We start from the raw sequence: 19,021 nt of genomic DNA on the forward strand, positions 1-19,021 counted from the left end.
ACGTACTGCCACTAGAAAAGCTTGTGTGTCGATATTTTATATTTGCATGACCTATTTATTTACTGATGTTGAACTGTGCAGTTTTTAAAAATGTAGCTAGCATCTTCTCAATATTACCATACATCCATTAAAGTTACCTTTTTTCCTCATTAAAAAATTCCACTGAGAGCATATCAGGTCTCAAAACAAAAGCCCCACAATTTTTCAAGCCAATCTTACTCACATATTTACTTCCATTTACTTTGGCTTTTGTGCCTGATTTTGCAACAGCCCCAAGCTTCAATTAAAAATGAGAAAGTGAAGTTTCTTTCACTATGAATCAAGTTTATTCTACCTCTCACAGGGGTGAAAATTCTTCATTACATGAGTTCCTTCATAGAAATCAGGGCCTGATGCATACATGCAATAGGTGCATAAGAGCAGAAATGGATATTGTATTGGGATTTTCAGGTCCAGTTACAACTATGTTTTGGAGCTCAGCTAAAAAAAATGGAAATAATTTTACCCTACAATTAAACATTATGACAGCTTGTACATATATGTAATTTGCAGGATAGATCAGAAATAATTTAATTAAATAGAACTGTCCTTGACTTCCCACAGTCTCTATATTCCATTGTCCAAGCAAATTCTGGTGATGAACATCTGATCTTATAAGGCTTCTTGTATAATTAGAATTGAAAGTATGCATCTAAAATGTCATGTTCCAGAAATAACCTTCACAGCCATGAATGACAGCAGACAAGTGTTCCAGAGCTGCCATGTAACTGATACCTTAGCAGTTGTTTCCCTTAAAAAGTCATCAACGCTTAGCTGATACCATATGCATTTTATCAGAGCTATTCTTGGAGCTTCTCAGTTTATCTCGCAGTAGCGTAACCTTGAACACTCCCAACAGAAAGGAGTTTTTAAGTTAAGCACATGTTTCCATGCACTTTTAAAATCTTAATTTATGTAGTCTTTAGCAATAAAATACACTGGAAAAAACCTTTTTGCTGAGAGTTATCAACGCTTACTCCAGAAATTAAGGATATAATCTTGACAGAGGATTTAAGTGTTTCACGTCTATACTCTGAAATCTATGCCCCCCCTGTGAGCAAATTTATAAAAAATAGATTGTAACAGGATTATTAATGACTGATAAAACCCTTATTACACCAGCAGAAACATGCTACTAACCTGATCTCTCAAAGTGCCTGCAAGAGTGGGCTAAGCCCAACGAAATCTTCTTGAACGACGTCCTTATCCAGAGTAAGATTTTTTAGACAATCCCAGCATGAGAATTGTAGAGCCTCTAATCATAAAAACAAAACTACACAGTCTTGACAGTGTAGTTTTGTTTTTTTGCAATCCCTACACCCGAGGCGAGGCGGGGAATGCACGACTGCTCAGAAGTGCTAACATACTTGTTTCGCTTTATATACCCCAGCTCTGCTGACAGGTCTGCCTCATCATGTCAGTGCCAGTTCTGATTGGTTTCCTGAAAGAAAGTATCTTGTGAGAGGGGATTCACTCTCTGTAACCATACACCCCTCTTGGTTTTGATTGACAAGGCTAACTTTGGAGGCACAAAAGGGATTCACTGAGGAAACCTCAGCTGTTCCAGAGCTTTTGGTTTATACTTCAATTTAGTTTATGAAGTGCAGTTTACAAGCCATTGCAAATTTCCTAAGTCATAATCACAAGACAAAGAGAACAATAAAGAAGCATTTTAGCAGGGCAAATGGACAAGTCAGAAGTCATCATATCAGTGAGACTCAGTCTTACTTTCTTTCATTACAAAACATCCAAGAAGCCACACCAAATGCATGTGTCAATCACTAGACTAAATAAGTAAGCTGAGCTCAGACAAGTGGCTGCACACTATTAGAATACACTGTTTAAACTTTTTATTTTGCATAACTTTGAATTCTAAATTGTGTTAGGTAATACATAGATTTGGTGCTCTAGGGTTGTTTTTGTTTCTTTCACAATTTTTCTGTTGGATGTTCCAAGCAGTTAAGCTTAACAAACAGTAGCATACAATGAGCAGAAACACAAATTTTGTGAAATTAATTTGACACAGACAAATACTGTCATTTAAAAAAAAGATTTTAAGTCTAACTGCTTTTTTCTACACCTGTGTAGGCCTTGTGCAGACCTCAGACCATGGAACAGCATATTGGTTTGTGAACTTCCATTAGCCCAGCTTTGTCACTACACAGCTAACTGTGCTATTAGAGTTGCTGTTGGAACAGACATCAGAGTTAGAAGACTACTCTTGTTTATGGCTGGAATGGGAGGTGTTTTACCACATTACCTCGTCTGCCTGTTCCTATTCCTGCCTATCTAGCAAACTCTTTAAGCACATAACTGGCTCATAAGAAGACTTACTTAAAATTATTTGCTTAAAATCAAGCGTGTGCTTAGCTGCTTTGGTAAATGGAGAACTTCAGTCTGAGGTTACCAAGTTCCACATCGAAAAGGACCTCCCTGAGAATGCTGAGATAAGTAAAGACAGATTGGAGTTCTGTACTATCAGCTGCACTTGTGTTTGAAAACAACCTGAAGGAAACCTCCAGCAAGAGAGGCAGAAAATGCCAAGGAGAGAGAGAATTTCACTGCTGTGATTCCTGCAAGGGAGTCATAATGCTATAGTTTGCAGATCTGAAAAAAATAAGAAATTACATATTGCTGTGATCTCATAAAATAACTTCAGAAATTTGATCTGCTCTTTAATTTATCCATCTCATAAGGTGGCAACTTCATGGCTACTCTAGGCATGCAGCAGTATCAACAGCAACACAAACGGGAGGAACAGTCTGTACACTGGTACTACCTGAACCATGGCTCATTTTTAATTTCTTTTTGCAAATAGATTTCAGAGAGCCTAATCACTCTGTACAAGACTGAGAATGACAGCAAATGCAATGAGGGGGAGGTCAAGCTAGCTTATACCAAAAGGCATAAAATATCCAAAGAATCTTGTGTAAAAGATATAAAATTTCTATTTCTAAGTAGAGACCTGTTAAATTAGCAGAGAAATGTTTTTCTCTGTAGCTAAACACTTAAATAGTCAGTGAAAAATCCAGCTTGAAGAAAAACACAGGCTAGTATTTGCAAACTAAACAAACGCAGGCAGCTTAATGATGATGTCTAAATCAAATAAACAATTAAAATTTTTATGAACATGTGACAATTTTTAAATGACAGAAATATAAAGCCTGCCACTTTTGAAGTTATGAGATGGTCAGAAGTTTGTGTGTTTCTATTAACATCAAGTCAACAATGACTGATAACAATAATGTTACAAGGGAAAAAATTTCCTGCTTTCAAATACTTAAAGCAAATAGATTGTATTTTAAAAAATAAGTTCCTTTCTGTTTAACTTTTACATCTGTTTTTAATCATCTGTTTCCATTCCAACAAAAGCTTTTACCTTCTCAATTTTTTACTTTTAATACAGAAATGAAATTGAACAGTGGAATATTTAGCTCATGTCCTCAAGGAAATATGAATTATTTATCCTACATGCCTTCTGTCACATTTATATCACATGATTTCTACATGTTTAGTGTCACATAGTGTACCCACAAGAAAAATCAGAAGGACGACTTCAGTCATACTGCTGGTAAAAATGATGTTATTTCTTTTCTCTAGCATCAAACAAAAATCAGATCCAGATAAGACTTTTTTGTCAGGAAGATATTTAAATTTGGGATAGTTATGAAAATTTCAGGATCTGCTTGCTTCAGTCTGATACTGCTTGAAGTATGAACTATGTATTGCCAATGTTAGCATATGTACTACGTAGTAGGGCACAACACATTTAAGGAGTAGCAGGTGATGCTTAACACAGTGAAACGTTGTGGTGTGAGCACCTGCAATCTCTTTGTATGTGATTCACTTTGATTAATTGTAATAATCCTAATGACTTGATCAATGGAGCTGCCTTACTAGGCCCACATGAAGATGCCTTGAAAGCTGAAGACTCTAGTCAGAGCTGAAAGACAAAATTAATTATTTCTTGAACACTTAAAATTTCAAAGTGCCACCTAAACAAGTTTTTACTGTGCTTTTTTGAGCGGAATTTCCTAATACTTCTTTTAAAACTTCACGGTCTTTACTTTTCTTCATTGTTTGCCAAACACTGGTAGTTTTGTACTACCAGTGTACTCTGCTGTAGCGGCACAGCCAATGTAGCACAAATCCTGCTTTCTTTCCTGGTCCCCTAGTCTATCTACAAATGCTAATTTGCAAACTGAGTAAAAAAAATTAGTACCTTTCCCATTTCCTTCTTTACTTCCATTTTCACTGTCTCCCTTGGTTCCGTTCTTTCCTATACAATAACTATTATATCTCCTTTTATTTACTATTTTCATTTTACTCTGTCCTCCGATCAACTGTGTGAACCAAGGGAGTAATGAGATAAATAATTTGGCCACTTTACATAAAAATTCTCACTGATAAAATGCTGTCCTAAATACTTATAGAACTGACAAAACAGAACCCAAAATATATTTATATTCTTGCTGAATTTCCATTTATCCAAGTACACTTAAGAAAAAAAATTACTTTCCCTTCTCCTACCCACTTTCTTTCTTTAAACTTAGAAATAACTAAAAAATTCTAAACTGTTAAATCACTAAATACTGACTTGAAATCAAAACATATTTCAACCACCTTTATCAACTTCCCTTTCCCTGCTAATACTACAAACAATACTTTGTAACAAAACCTTTAAAACCTTAAATACAGGCTATAAATTGAATTATACGCATGAGAATATCCACGTTTGTCCGCTGCAGCTGGCTTCTGAAAGGCTGCTACATTTTCAGGTGCTAAAGATTCTTATTTGAGCCACTGTAATTGAATATGCAAGATACACTAGCCTTTTTCAATACAAACTAAAACCTGCTTGCAAAAAAATGTTACTGAAGAAGGCACTGTCAGTTGCTTCCAAAGTAGAAAACGTAACTAAGGCACTAAGTAAGTTTTGAAACGACTTTATCTGTTTCATATGGGAACAACTTATTGGAAATGGCACTGCACATTATCAGGGTCCCTTTTCACTAACTTCATGATGATAGGAGTCACTTACATAGTCTCACTGGAAATACCTAAGAAGGAGATTTACAGATGTCACTTTTGACAAGTTTTCCTTGTATGTTATTTATATATCATCCTCACACATTTACATATGGGGAACAAGAAAGAAAAAAATTTACATTGTCAGCACTTCACCTTAGAAAGCAGGCCCTACTAACAAAACCTGGCCCCTGAGTAAAGAATATATTTATTAAGTGTTCCGTTTCCTTCCACAAAACAGTAGTTAATGTCATTATACTGGGGACAAGTTTTACACAACATTAAGACTGTCCTTAGCATTTAATAGATACACATATTTTGTCAAATTTGGAAACCATTTAATAAATACATGGACATCTATGATTTTTAAAATGAAAAGAAACAAACACACCATTTTTCATAATGGATCCATTTTCAGGGAACACTTGGAGCAATAGCTGTGTTCCTCATTGGCAAAAGAAGGTTGATGGATTTTTATTTATTTATAAAACCCACTTTCTACTATTTTGTAAGAAAACCATAACTAAGAACAGATATATAGGTTTCTGGTTTGCCCCATGTATTTAAAAAAGCATCGAAACTTTTTTTCTTGAGTGTTGTTTTGTGAATCAAGAGGAAAAAAGCCTCAAATATTAAAGTTTTTCTCACAGTCTAACAATCGAGGAAAAGCAAAAAGAATCCAGTACTTTAAATCTGGTGAGCATCCAAGACCAGCAAGCACTGAATTCTACACTTTAATTTTTACAGAATGAATTTCTAAATAGGAAATTATATATGTCACACTAACAGATTCCAGCTGAGAAAAGAACATTAATTTTATGGGGTTTATAATTTGGGGGGGAAGGAGGGGATGGACATCTGATATGTACTTTGTCAGTCCTCTGAATGTGAGTACAGTTAGAAACACAATTTTTTCTGTGAGATCTTTAAATCTAAATAACACGTGCAAACGAGGGGCTTAGATGGGAAAAGTAATTGCATGGGATCCATAAGATGTTTGACACTTGTCTTCATTCCATTTTGGAAAAATCTGTGAGAGATACAGGGTAAATATGCAGAGCAAGTACCTCGGTCTGCAGCTGCTATATTTATATGCACATATACATAGCCTTGTGACTCTTCTGCAGGCAGGATGCCACTGACTTTTCCATAACGTCAAGCAAGTGATTTATGTGATCAGGTGAAGACAGGTACATAGTATTTTTTTTCAGCTCATTTCCTCTCTCTGCCTGTACTTTAACTTGGAGAAAAATTTAAGATTCTGCTATGCAACCTGCACCTTGATGGAGAAAAATATCTAATGTTTTGATATTATGATTTAAGCAATTCTTAAATACATTATTTCAGTGCCAATTTTGCACAGATGACATCTACTTGGATGAAGCGCAAAAATGCTGCACTGCTTAAATCCCTATCTGCTCTCTGTGAGAAGTGTGAGTGCATTGCTGTGGTATGCAAAACCAGAGTAGGTCTAATCAATGTGAATATAAAGAATGACAGAATGTTGGACATTGTGGTTCTTGAGGAATTCTCTTATTGAAGAGTCCTTAGCTATACTAAAAACGTGTTTTGAAGCTAGCACTAATATCATTTCGTAGTCCACTCCTTTGAACTGCAATGACAGGCACCAACTGGAAATGGACTGTATTGTCACACTAATCTAGTCCTGAAAGCAGAAGCATTGCAGTGAATACTTCTCCATTATGCTGCCTTAGAGAGAGACTTTCTCTTCCCTGAAGATATTCTTGTTACTAAGCAAGCATTAGACAAGGTTTGCTAATATTAGTAACCACTCCTTTTGGTGCCTGGCCTCCTAGAAGTGTCTCAAAGCTGTTAGAAATCTGACAATTAACACTATTTAATAAAATGAAGAATTCTATAGTTATAAACTCATTTTGGTTTAAATCCTAATTCTCTATATTAGCTAGTGGGAAGACCTATTAATGGAATTAATACCACTGATGGAATTTGTAGAAGAATACCATAGTGGGTACTAAGCAATCACCAAGGAGATCTGTAATTTTGAAGGCGAATATTTCTTCATCACCTTCTATTAGATTTGTCCAACAATCCAGAGCAAACCCACAAGAAACTGTATAATCACTGTCTAATAAATGCTCTACACAGGTGAATTTTAATATTGATTTATTTTTAAAGGAACAAAATACAAATTTTAATCTAGGTATATATTGGATAGCACCCAAAATTCATCTGCTCCTCACCCGTGGCCAATATCTACTAATGGACACAGCAAACAACATGAACTTGAAAAGGGATCAGGCATCTTGCAGTTCAGTCCATCTTCTCTTCCACTGCATCAGGCAGAAGAAGGGGATCATGTCTCAAACTGAAGTTAATCTCTTGTGGCCTCTCAAGTTCAAGATGCACTCCTTGGAACCAGAGTTTCTCTTTAAACCTGTTTTAAAAAGGTCAGTTAATATTGTCCACATTTTTAATGGTGGCACAGACAGTTCTTCGTGGTTTTGAGAAAACACAAGATTAGAGATGAAACAAACAGTAATTACGGAGAACATAAAATATTCTAAATCTCATTTTACTGATCAGAAGACACTTTTGGCTATAAACAACAGAAGGTAAGAGAAAAAAATAGGATAAATCTGACCTTTCTGTATGGTCTACATGGTTTAATCATACTGAAGTCTCTATGTGCCTTAAGTAAAATTACAATGATCTGGCATGTTATTTTTTACTGCCCTATCACAGCACTACAGAAAAAAACCTGAACAAATTATGTGGGATCAACACTTTGTCAGCTGGACATGAGGCAAAGTGTGCAGGCAGCTCACAAGGAAAAGGACAAAGCCTTTGAATCAACATATGCAACAACGTTCCTCTATGGTTACGCGTTGCTCTACCTCTAGATAGATAAACTTCAGGAACTTAAAGACAAAATAAAACTGCTCTTCCTTTTTTATCAGAGTCTAAATTCATGAGGCAAGATTTCATCCTGTGCTAAAAGTCACCACAGGGACTAGTGGCTTCATGCATCTCGTTTATTTAATCTCAAATTGCACAGTGGGAAGTATTATCATTAATCAATTAATGAACAGTGACAGTTCCTGTCTTATTAGGATTGCTACTTACTCTTCTGAATAAGACTTGTCTAGTAGAAACCTTTGTTTATATATTCTGTTGATGAAACTTCAAGTAGCTCCATCAATTTGAACTCCTGGAACACTTTGTGCCTTTGAGCTTTTCAAGCTTATATTAAAATCTAGATTGAGATGCCTAGATTTCAAAAAAATATTTCACTAAACATAAATACCTTGCAAAGACTCAATGTTCTAATGAATTAAAAGCTCTTTCATCTAAAAATTAAATATCTTTTGATGAAGAATTAAGTGAAAAAGGCAGTCACATATTATGCACATAATGTACATTACCCCAAAATTCATAGATTAGGAAGAGTGTTTGATGTGTGCTTTGTAAATTAAGGTGCTTACAGTTATTGCAGCAGTACAAGTTGTAGCATGGAGTAAGATGCAAGTTACCTTACTGGAGTACATTCAGCCACTGGCCTTTGATCTCCCTCATGTGGTGGGTGGGCTTGTACTAGCTCAGTTGTGGTGACATTCACTTCTTCTGAAAAATATCCATCTTCCCATTCTGGTTTAGCCTGAGTTACACTGGAAGTTTTGGGGGGATTGTTTTTCCCTGAAACAAAATATGTACATTAGTGGGAACGAGTTGCTCATGTAATAAGGCAACAGGGTGCCAAAAAGCATGCAGCTGGCAGGACGAATCACCTATCACTGTTATGAAAGCAGAGCAATGTGCCTTTCCAATTTCATTGCTGGCAACACACATGTATTTCCCTGTATCAGCAAGGACTACATTTCTCTTTAAAAGGTAATAGGTATCTCCTAATTTCTCAATCTGTAAAAGAAGAGAATGTGCATAAGACATAATTAGTAGCATAAGGCAATATAAATTACCTTTCTCCCAATAAAAATTTCAAGAACATTAGAACATACACTGATATCTCCAGATACCACTTTGATATCATCCTTTTTCCAGAAGACATGTGGTTTGGGCTTTCCATGTATAGTGCAATGCAGGATTAAATCTTCTCCTTCTTGTAGAGTTCTATGTCCAAACTTTTGTATGAAGTTTGGCTGTTTTCCTTGTACTGAAAAAAAATGTAATCAAATCAATATTCACTGTGTTTTAAAAGACACAACTGAAACAAGTGAAGAAAAAAAAATCTGTTCTCATAAATTTCATCACATTGTAAGACAAAGAGAGCCTTTACTGATGCCTGGAACTCAGGATAACTTGTTTGCAAGACAGTTAGTAGGCATGTATCATTTATCTACCTAATATAAAGTTTGCTAAAAAACATGGATATTAAGCACCTAAGAATTTCATGCATCAGCATAGTGATATTAGTTCCATGGAAATGCTGAAGAATCATGTTGTTTGGTAAGGTATTAGGCAAGTCTATGTGAATTATTGTTTCAGTGAAGGCAGATAAGTAAATATTTCACACAAATTTAAGTGACAAAGTCATGAGAGCAAATTTTTTTATTTAGTGCATTGTTGTACATCATGCTTTCTTCACTTTCTCCCCCCCTATTATTTTAGTTAAAAAAAAAAAAAAGTTATTGAAAAGATAAAAAGAATTGATATTTGCAACAAAAATGAAGGGCAGAATGAGGCCTCTCTACCACTTCAACCACATCACTATTTTGGCCATCATTAATACTGAAACCATGCACTACCACATCATCCAGTACAAATTTGATTCAGATGAAGGATGGGCAAGTAATTGCTTTTCTATTGCAAATACCCAAAACACATGAGATTGATTCTGTGCTAGCTTCATGCTAACTCTGGAAGGACAGATGACACCTGAGCCACTACAAGGACTGATCAATACAAATTGACCCATCAAAATTGAAGAAATTTTAATCATCAGCATCAGTTTGTACTGACTAAAAGCACTGCTTTCTGTGAGTTGTAACTTAATGAGCTGTAAAGGTGTATTTACTGAATCACTGTACTACCACCTGAGGTTCCACTCATATTCCACCTACGAGGTTACTGTAAAAGGAGAAAACAACCTCAGAATTCAGACTAAGTATTCTTGAAACAGGGAATATAAAGCAGAAGATGTTAACACAAGAAGGACACACAAAGACATATACTACAACAAAAATGAACTTTTTGCATCTCTATCACATAAAGAATGTGTCCTTCTTCCTCTGACATAAATTGTACCTTCTTTCCAAATTATTTAACAAAAGTTATAACTGACCTTCTCAGAAACAGAAAGTTACTGAAATGTGTGTTAAATGACAGAGCTTGAAACTGCCATGCCACACTTACTCCACTGTTTAAGGATGAAAATTTTTTCTTTATGCTATGATGGAACAAAAATCAGCTTATCACACACAGGTGCACATCAACTTCTGAATCCAAATATATTGAGCTAAAGACTATTTTTGCCAAAGGTGGGCCTGCTGGCATAATGAGACAGACATTTTGACTACTGTATTAATAAATTCACTTCTTAGGTGAGCTCTTAATTGCAATAATTTTATTACTATTTTAGCTGCTTTTCTATTCTTCCTATGTACTGTAGGACTGAGGTGATACTGTAAAGCAGAATAACATAAGTTTTACTCTCCTGTACTTGTGCTAAACTGGTGTGACCTCTGTATTAGCCAGCCAGAGCAGCTCAGACAATTCAGTTCGTAGCTGTTGAAAGTTAGCATGTGCAAGCTGCCACCCCTATTGCTTTGCATGCACCTGAAGCCCAGAAATTTGAGATCTCCAGCTTCACTTCAAGAAAGAGAGCCAAGTTTACAGCCCTGCCTACTCTTTGCAGGCAGTTAGCAATAGGTCACAAACAGAACATGATTAGCTTGTATTCCAGTGGAAAACATTAAGTGGGTTTCAGCCCCTCCTTGGGATAATCTTGGCTGGATTCCACTAGTGCAGTTTGGATTACCTTGTGAAGTCATGTTGCATCTCATACCAGAATGGTTTTTACCATAAAAAAAAAAAAAAAAGAAGAAAAACAAAAAGAAAAATCTGAGTGGAATGGTGACAGTGATAATGATCAGACCACATCTTGACTTTATACCAGTAAGGCAGTAGAACATAAAAACTGAAATGACCAGTTTCTAGAGAGCAAAGAGAGAAGTATGTGCAAAAAAACCCATGAAGTGACAGTTCCTACAACTCTTTCAGGCACAGGCTTGACCTCAACAGGAAACAAAGTTTGCTGTAAAAGACTTCATCATCTGACAACAACCTTCAAAATAGAATGGATGGTTATATTTCACCAATGGTTTTCCCATGATATCATAACAAAAACTCAGAAGAAAACTTGTTAATTGCAACTTATTTCTTGGCTGGACATCCCATGAACCATAAAGGTTAGAAAGAACAGATCCATTCCCCCACTGTGGGAAAAGATAATCAGGTAGTCAGTGGTACTGAAATACCACTCTTACAGCTTCAGACAGTAGTTTTGTCAAATATTAAATATTCCACGAGTATACTGGTAGGAACCAGTAGAGTTATGCTGCAAACTGGCAAATAAGCACGGAAAAATCATCAATCTGCTGCAATGCAAAAACTACAGGAGGAAAGATCACCTTCATATCCGTCTATCACGCAGCTTTCACCCCTGCCTCAGATCTCTCTCACACACATGTAGTACAGGTCAAGCCAAATTGGTTTTAAGAGCCATTTGTAAAATTAAATTGCTTCACAGTTATTCTTAATCTATTTACTCTAGGCATGTAATTTCCAATCTCTGGTGTCTTGAAATGTGATATTAGCAATTTTATGAACTTCCCCTGTCTTCTCCACAAATTAGGCTAGGCAGATTCCCACCATGCTGCTTAGAGACTTTGTATTTACTCAGCATTACTCTAAATTAACACTACACTTTATTGTTTAGAGATTTTGTCTCAGTCAAGCTCCTAACACAAACAGAAAGATTCCTTTATTGGGAATATTAAGCGGATCTCCTGACTCAATTGATCAGAAATATCCATAATCCAGAGCTCCAGTCTCCTTGAATACCATTCTTAACCTCTTTAAAGTCTTGGCAGTAGTTTTTCAAGACACAGTTCCTCTGGACCACACACCAAAATTACTCCTTTACCCTAGAAAAGTCTCCAGAGAAAGGTGCAGAAGTAAGCATACCTTACCAGTCATTTGGGAGGAAGTCACCTTCTCCATTGCCGCTCCAGCCACATCTGATCCAATCTGCGTAATGACTCATCCTCTCTTTGCCTACTGACTCAAACATGTGACCTCAAGCTGCTTCTCTTGAAAAATGAAAATAATTAATCCCTTTCCCCCTCCAAATTTAGGTACTTTGTGTAAACACCCCTTTGTAGACAGGCAATATCTTTCACCATTTTCCTAATCGGTGTCTGCATATGGGGAAGGAGGAAGGGAGTGTAGGTTAGTTATATGCCCGATCTCTTTCTTGTAAGGATGGTGGGACTGAGGCTTACATCTTCTCCATACGGGAGCCATAAGGAAGATGAAAACACTTTGGGATCTTGAAGTAACTATAGGCCCAAAGCCGTGACTGTGATGAGGGGAAACTAACATTGTAAACCAAGAAAGAACCAGAACAATACAAAACACCTATACGTATTCCCTGCTCTACAGTACAGCTAAAAGAAGGAGGAAGTAAAGCATGCATAGTATAAACTATTAAAAACTCCATGAGAGTGGGAAACACTACGTTAAAATTATTGCTGCAAAAGAATGAGTGGTTTTTTCCTTCAAAGAAATATTAGTGCATCATGAGACTATATCACTGTCACTCCCTTATTTTCTTGGTTTTTTTAGATTATCTAAACAGAGCATAGCAGGAATTTTCCAGCGAATTTTTTTTAAGGACTCATTTGAGTCCTTAAATAAAGGGTATTTAAACCCAGATTGCCAGCACAGCAGTAACCAGTGTTGATTATGTCTTTGTTTGCAAAGCAAAACATTAAAACCAGGAGACTTTCAGCGTCCTGCTGTGCATCTAGTATCTCTAATCACTCTTTTTGAAATCTTGTTTCTTGCAGCAATTAAAATTGTGGCTGATATCCACACACCCATTAAAAACGCCATTTAAAACTATTCCTGATTGAAAGTAGATGCGATACCACACTCACAAAATCAACTTGTGTTTACCTAAAGTTCACAGAAATGTCCAAATTCTCAGAGGAAAGTTTTAACAAACAATGGTATTATATATTTCTACAATGATTTATTAAGATCTAAATTACCTTTATCATGAAATGGAAAATACACTGTAGGAAAACAGGTGAAATTGATACCTGAGAAAATTCCTATGAATCTACATTTTTGGGAGATGACGGAACTTAGAAAGTGGTTCATTAAGGGTAATACCCAGTTAGTTAGGACTTACTTTGTTTCCCCATCTGTTCACCACTTCCTCCTCCTGCTCCCTCTCATATTGCTGTGAGGTTGTATCATGCTGAGAACTTTTCCATTTTCAAAGTGACAGGAATTTTGCAAAAGCCGCCGTCACTGGGCCAAAATATCTGACCCTCAGCAATTACAGTATATATTCTTTTCATAGCATGCTACACAGTAAAAAGTTTACTTCATTCCAGCAAATTATGCAAGAGAAGGTAAATATTCCCTCTCTAAAAATTTTCCACAGCAATGCAGTTGTAACACGAAAGCTGATAACCAAAAGATGCGGGAAAAATCATGTAGTTCTTTGTAAACTCTTTTTACTGTATAAATACAACAAATACTGAGGCTAAATAATGAAGTTATATTTGAGGATTTATAAACTGAGTCTTCCATTGGCACAGTTACATCATTGTTATAAAAGATTTAAACAAATTAGAACTTTATTTTAAAAAAATATTTGTGGTTGTCCTTGGCAAGAAGGAAATGCAAACTGTAGGTGAACAAACTACTGGTTTGGATTTACTACTTTGAAGTTAAAGGATAATTCTGTTTCACTTATTTTTCTTTTTTTATAAATTTGAATACACCTTTGAATATTTCTGCAATTTGGTTGCTTCTTTTTGAAATCAATGTGTTAAAAATTTTAAACGTGTGCAAAAGCTCATGTCAAATTATTAACTTTCTTGTCTTATACTAACAATTTAGAGGATTATTAGAAATATTTGTATCTTTATAAGAAGACAGAGAAAATATGACGGGCATTTACTTAAGCAGAGTGGAATGCTGGAATGTTTCATTTTGTAAACATTTGTTCTATTGTATGTTAGATGCCGCTGACACAAATCCTGATGGTTCTGAGTCAATTCTGTAGCACAATCACAACTCTATTGGAACTACTGCAGCTTTCATTTATGGGTCCTATATGCTGGGCTGAGACAGATTTAAATCTGGTCTATGTTAGTTCAATAAGGAATGGTATAATGCCTTTACTAAGAAGCTTTATCCTAAAAATAAAATTTTTTGTAAGCATATGAGAAAACATGGCTGGAAAAAATACATTCTATGTTTAAAAAAACCTCCAACACCCTCCATACCCCATCCCAAGAGAAGACATATCCAAAATATACAGTGATCTGAGCACTGCCTAGCTCTATATTGACATTTAAAACCTACAGCCATTAAAACTGTTTCCAGTGATTTGCAATGCCTACATTTTTCGAAAGCAAAACTCAGCCTCAGATTCTAGAAATATCTTTGGAAGTTTTTATCTCAACATCACTATGAGAAAGTAAAATAAGCACTTAAAACTGCCAGTAAAGAAACAAGCAATATATCCATTTTGCCATAAAAGTGGCTTGGTACATATTGTGAAAATGCAGTGTAAGAAAATAAATTTAACGTGATGATTAAGTCCAGTGCAGTCAATATTGTACTTATTTTGTGAATAGCCAGTACATTAGTGATACACCAATATAGATGACACACAGCATTATCCAGTCTATTCTTGCAATAGGTGGCCTGTTACCTTTCACGTGAAGAATGGCACTTGATGCGATAGTGCCGTTCAAATTTTTAGCCCGAACAACATAGAGGCCAGCATCTTTATCACACACCTTCTGAATGAACAAAGTATGCTTTGTCTCCTTTTGTAAAAGCTTTAAGTGCTCATCTGCAGTCAGTTTCTGGCCCTTCTTGTACCTGAAGCAGAGAGTCAGTTTTCAAGTCAGAGTTTTATCTCTTCATGTCACACAGAACCTTGCAAATTCAGGCAATCTCTGTAACACACTACATTAACAGCAGAGGATAGAGAACACTACTGTGCTCTCCTTTCTCAGTTTTGAAGTTAATCTGTCAATATGTATGAACAGCTAAACTATGCAAATTATTGGATAATACATCTTAACAGTAGAAAATGTGGTTCTGAAAATGGTGTTCAACGCACAAGTCACACCTCTCTCACTGCAGTATTAAAGAGGTTACCTGAGGGCCTGGGCCCTTGGTTTTGTGCTGAAACATTTTTGCTAATAAGGTCGTCAGTTAATCCAACTAATGAAAAGGTTCTAAAAGATCAACAAAAAACGTTCTAAACTTGTATCCTCAATATAAATGACAGTCAAGAACCTTCTTCCATCCCAGGCCACTTAACATTTACTTAGTTCACATCATCAAACAGGATAGAACAATGCATCAGGAGTTACTCCAGGGAACTGCTGTCATATTCTAACACTTGAGGATCTTTCACCATGTATTGGTATTGACTCCTGATTTAAAAATGGAAATTAGAGAAAATTCTGTCTCTCCTTGCCTCATGATGTTTCAGCACAGGCTACATTTAACCTAACACAAACATGAAAATATTTTTCCACATGTATAACCGAAAATATTTCTACACCAGTACAAAATACACATTATTGGTGAATTTTTAATTTAAAACACCGACTTTTCTTTTCTGTTCTCATGAATTTCTAATTTGCAAAATTATTCCAGTTGAATACTATCTTTTTGAAAGACAATCTATCAACAGTATATATATTTTCGAGTTAAATTAATGCTCTCTTACAATAAAATGAACATCTTGTTTCACCAATAATACTCCTCAATCTGTACAATACTGGCATTTAAAACAAGGTAACTTTATTGATACCAACAGAGTATAGCACCAAGGTTGCAGTGTCCAGTAGTTTTCTCAGTGCCACTGAAAAAATTTCAGTTTAACAAAAACTTACAGTTTAATTCTTTAAAAGCGTAATAATAATATTAACATCGTTTTTTTCCCAGTAAGAGGCATATTTAGTTTTAATACATTAAAAGAAAGGCCTCCATTGTGAAAGACTAATGGAATAAGTGGAGAAAAGACAAATGAGGTAAAATCAGAGGAATGCATGCAACAACATATAGAACTAGGACAAAAATCTTGAAATCCTGCCCCTCTTTAAGTCCCTATTCCTTTTGGCAGGGCATTTTTAGACTTTAAATGTTCATATTACATCATCTGTACTTCTCACAAATCCAGCATAAAAGTAATCTAAATCCAGTATAAAAGTAATCTAAATCCAGTATAAAGTAATCTAAATTGACACATAGCAATTAAGAAAGAGATAGACCATGCACACCAATATATGATATAAACTGATTCTGTTAGTGTAGATATTTAGGTGGGTTTTTTTAACCTGTAACCTGCCTTGGTTTTCATAACTGACTTTCACATATGTGTAACTGTGTCCTCATCTAAATGTAGTGACTGTATAAATATTTCAGTGTGCATGCATATCTATGTGTCTGTCCATACATAGTGCCCAGAGCCTGGGAAAATGCAGGTGAATTTATTTATGGTAAATCTGAAGCATGCAATTATTTTAAGAAGGCATTGAACAAGTAGAATGCCATATTCCAGAATATGAAAACTATATGACGCTTTTCCTTAAAAAACCTTGGGGTATGTTTGCAGTAGTTTGATACTACCATTCATAAAATTTGGTACAGAGAGATTATTTCAAGTTGGTTAATTGTCGAAAACAATTCTGAAGGTGGAAATCAGGCAGAAGTGTGGAGTAGAAAGGATACAAGCCATTTATTCTAGCCTACAGATTAATTGATTTGGTTGTAAGAGGTTCATGGTGGCTCACTTATAGGTACATTTACTACTTCTCATTGTAAGCTACCCACCATGTCAGTGTAGGCTCTGGGAATCCCGTTACTTCTACTTCCAAAGTTACCGGAGAGCCTTCCATGACGGTTTTGTTAGACAGAAGCTGGGAGAAGTTAGGCGCCTGTCCAGTTAGGCTGGCCATGCTGTTCTTTTCTGAAGAACTTTTAATCTCTTCTCGGGTAACCATCTGCCTCTGACAGCTTCTGGTGGCGTCTGATTGAAACACGAAACCTGAGAACGGATCAGGCAAAGCATGTAGCCTGTCCTGGGGTTTAGTACAGTTACTTAAGGCATGCAATTGTTCTTGTGTTTCTGACATGCTTTTATGAAGTTCAAGGTGTTGTAAATGTGTTTTGCACACTTCACTCATCATGCTTTGCACTGGTCTGGCTTTTATAGGGCAGGAAGCAGTGCTAGTTTCAGATATTCCTTGTGAGCTGCAAGTCAAAGGAGATACTGCTCTGACTTTTGGACCAGAATCTGTTAAAGAGAGACAAAAATTTTCGAAGTGATCTGATGGGCTTTCCATTCTATTATTTGTAGCATCAGCAAAAGCAGAATTTGTTAAGAGGTCAGATGCTTCCATCAGTTTTATCATACTAGTGGTTTTCTGCATTTGCAAGCTATAGGAACTGACATGCAGACTATGAGAACTACAACAGCACTGCTCTTCTAGCTCTGTTTCAGAATGTAAGAGGTTGGATTCTGGTGTCTCAGAAAGCGGTGGCAAAGAGATATCATCAGGTGATATACACTCATATTCATCTCCGGAGGGTGTGTCTTGTGCCAGGAATTCAGTCTGTAAACTATCCTCTTTGGCTGAAGATGACAGCTCTGTATCCTGTGAAACAAGATCCTCACCAGCTGGAACGGCTGAAATATCAGCCAATATATTCCTCTCCTCCAATCAGGAGGGGAAAGAAGAGAGAAGAAAGAAGAAAAAAAAAAGACAAAGAGTTATCATTCAATACATCCCTTGTCATGCAGAATGTAGCAACAGTATTTCTTCTAATTAATCTTGATGTATTCTGAGAAGCAGAAAGAAATGGAAGAAAAGATAATTTTTCAGAAAATGTTGCAGCAGCTTGCTGGAATTTCAAACTGTTCAAACAGATTTTAGAAGATATTATTAAAACTATGTATAAGCATTTATTATAACAGTAACAATGAAACAAAAAGTACCTTTCTACAAACAAAGGGCAACCTGTGGATTTCCTGTAGGTTCTGTTTATGTGAGCATTTGCAAGGGGAAGGTGGAGGAGGAGGAGGAGTAGGTGGCCTAATTACATTTTAATGGCACACAGTTACATAGTGACAAAAATATATTAACATCCAACTTGTTGGTTCTTTGAGAAAAAAAGAGTTGTCAGTCATGCTCAAGAGTTAAATAATTAAACCAACACCTCTATAACATTTTCCAAGCATTTTATATTTCTTTCTTTTTTTTATTTTGACAGCTATTCCAAGATCCTGCCAAATATTAAAAGAAAAGAAATGTAAAAATTATTTTTATGTTAACTTGGATCCAGGAAAAAAAAAATCCCTCTCATCATGTTTCAAAGAGAATTGGGTGAGGCATAAACGCATTAGTTTTAATCACAAAGCTTCAAAGACGTTATGTGCTTTGTTAATTACTTCTCCGCCTCTTGATTTTTATATGAATGTAATCACATATTCAGATTGATGTCAGTTGTTCAAAGGCTCTCAGCAAAGGTGTGCATAATGTTTTCTTAAGCTACCCTCTCATTGCTGAGTTCTGTACACAAATATGTAATCTACTAAGCAATGTTTCTATCACCTATGAACTGCGCACTCACATAAATTGGGTGATTGTCATAGGTTAGCAAGCATAGTCCCGGAAGGGACGTCCTTGCTAAG

General features: G+C 35.9%; 2 protein-coding genes across 12 annotated transcripts in view; both read right to left on the reverse strand.

Moving 5' to 3' along the window:
- Positions 1-1,390, reverse strand: part of TTN (titin) — a 236,790-nt gene extending 235,400 nt beyond the window's left edge. For 6 of the 8 annotated variants that reach the window (XM_042040510.1, XM_042040512.1, XM_042040511.1 and 3 more), the window contains exon 1: positions 1,180-1,369. The gene's annotated coding sequence lies outside the window, so the exon portion shown is untranslated. Of the gene's footprint in view, positions 1-1,179 lie in introns of all 8 variants that reach the window. The other 2 variants (XM_042040505.1, XM_042040513.1) reach the window with 1 other exon arrangement.
- Positions 1,391-7,195: 5,805 nt separating this feature from the next.
- The window catches only part of CCDC141 (coiled-coil domain containing 141), a 71,503-nt gene continuing 59,677 nt past the window's right edge, over positions 7,196-19,021 (reverse strand). Inside the window, exons 25-31 of one of the 4 annotated variants that reach the window (XM_042041220.1) lie at positions 17,897-18,044; positions 17,161-17,356; positions 15,020-15,192; positions 9,063-9,217; positions 8,835-8,964; positions 8,580-8,742; positions 7,196-7,483 (exon numbers count right to left, since the gene is read on the reverse strand). In XM_042041220.1, coding sequence (XP_041897154.1) covers positions 7,360-7,483; positions 8,580-8,742; positions 8,835-8,964; positions 9,063-9,217; positions 15,020-15,192; positions 17,161-17,356; positions 17,897-18,044 — 1,089 coding nt within the window. In that variant the 3' untranslated portion in view covers positions 7,196-7,359. Of the gene's footprint in view, positions 7,484-8,579; positions 8,743-8,834; positions 8,965-9,023; positions 9,218-15,019; positions 15,193-17,160; positions 18,045-19,021 lie in introns of those variants that run through there. The other 3 variants (XM_042041219.1, XM_042041216.1, XM_042041218.1) reach the window with 3 other exon arrangements.

This window comes from Corvus kubaryi, unplaced genomic scaffold, assembly GCF_017639235.1.
Source record: "Corvus kubaryi isolate FWS band 111438036 unplaced genomic scaffold, C.kubaryi_AGA036_p1.0 37396, whole genome shotgun sequence".
NCBI lineage: Eukaryota > Metazoa > Chordata > Aves > Passeriformes > Corvidae > Corvus > Corvus kubaryi.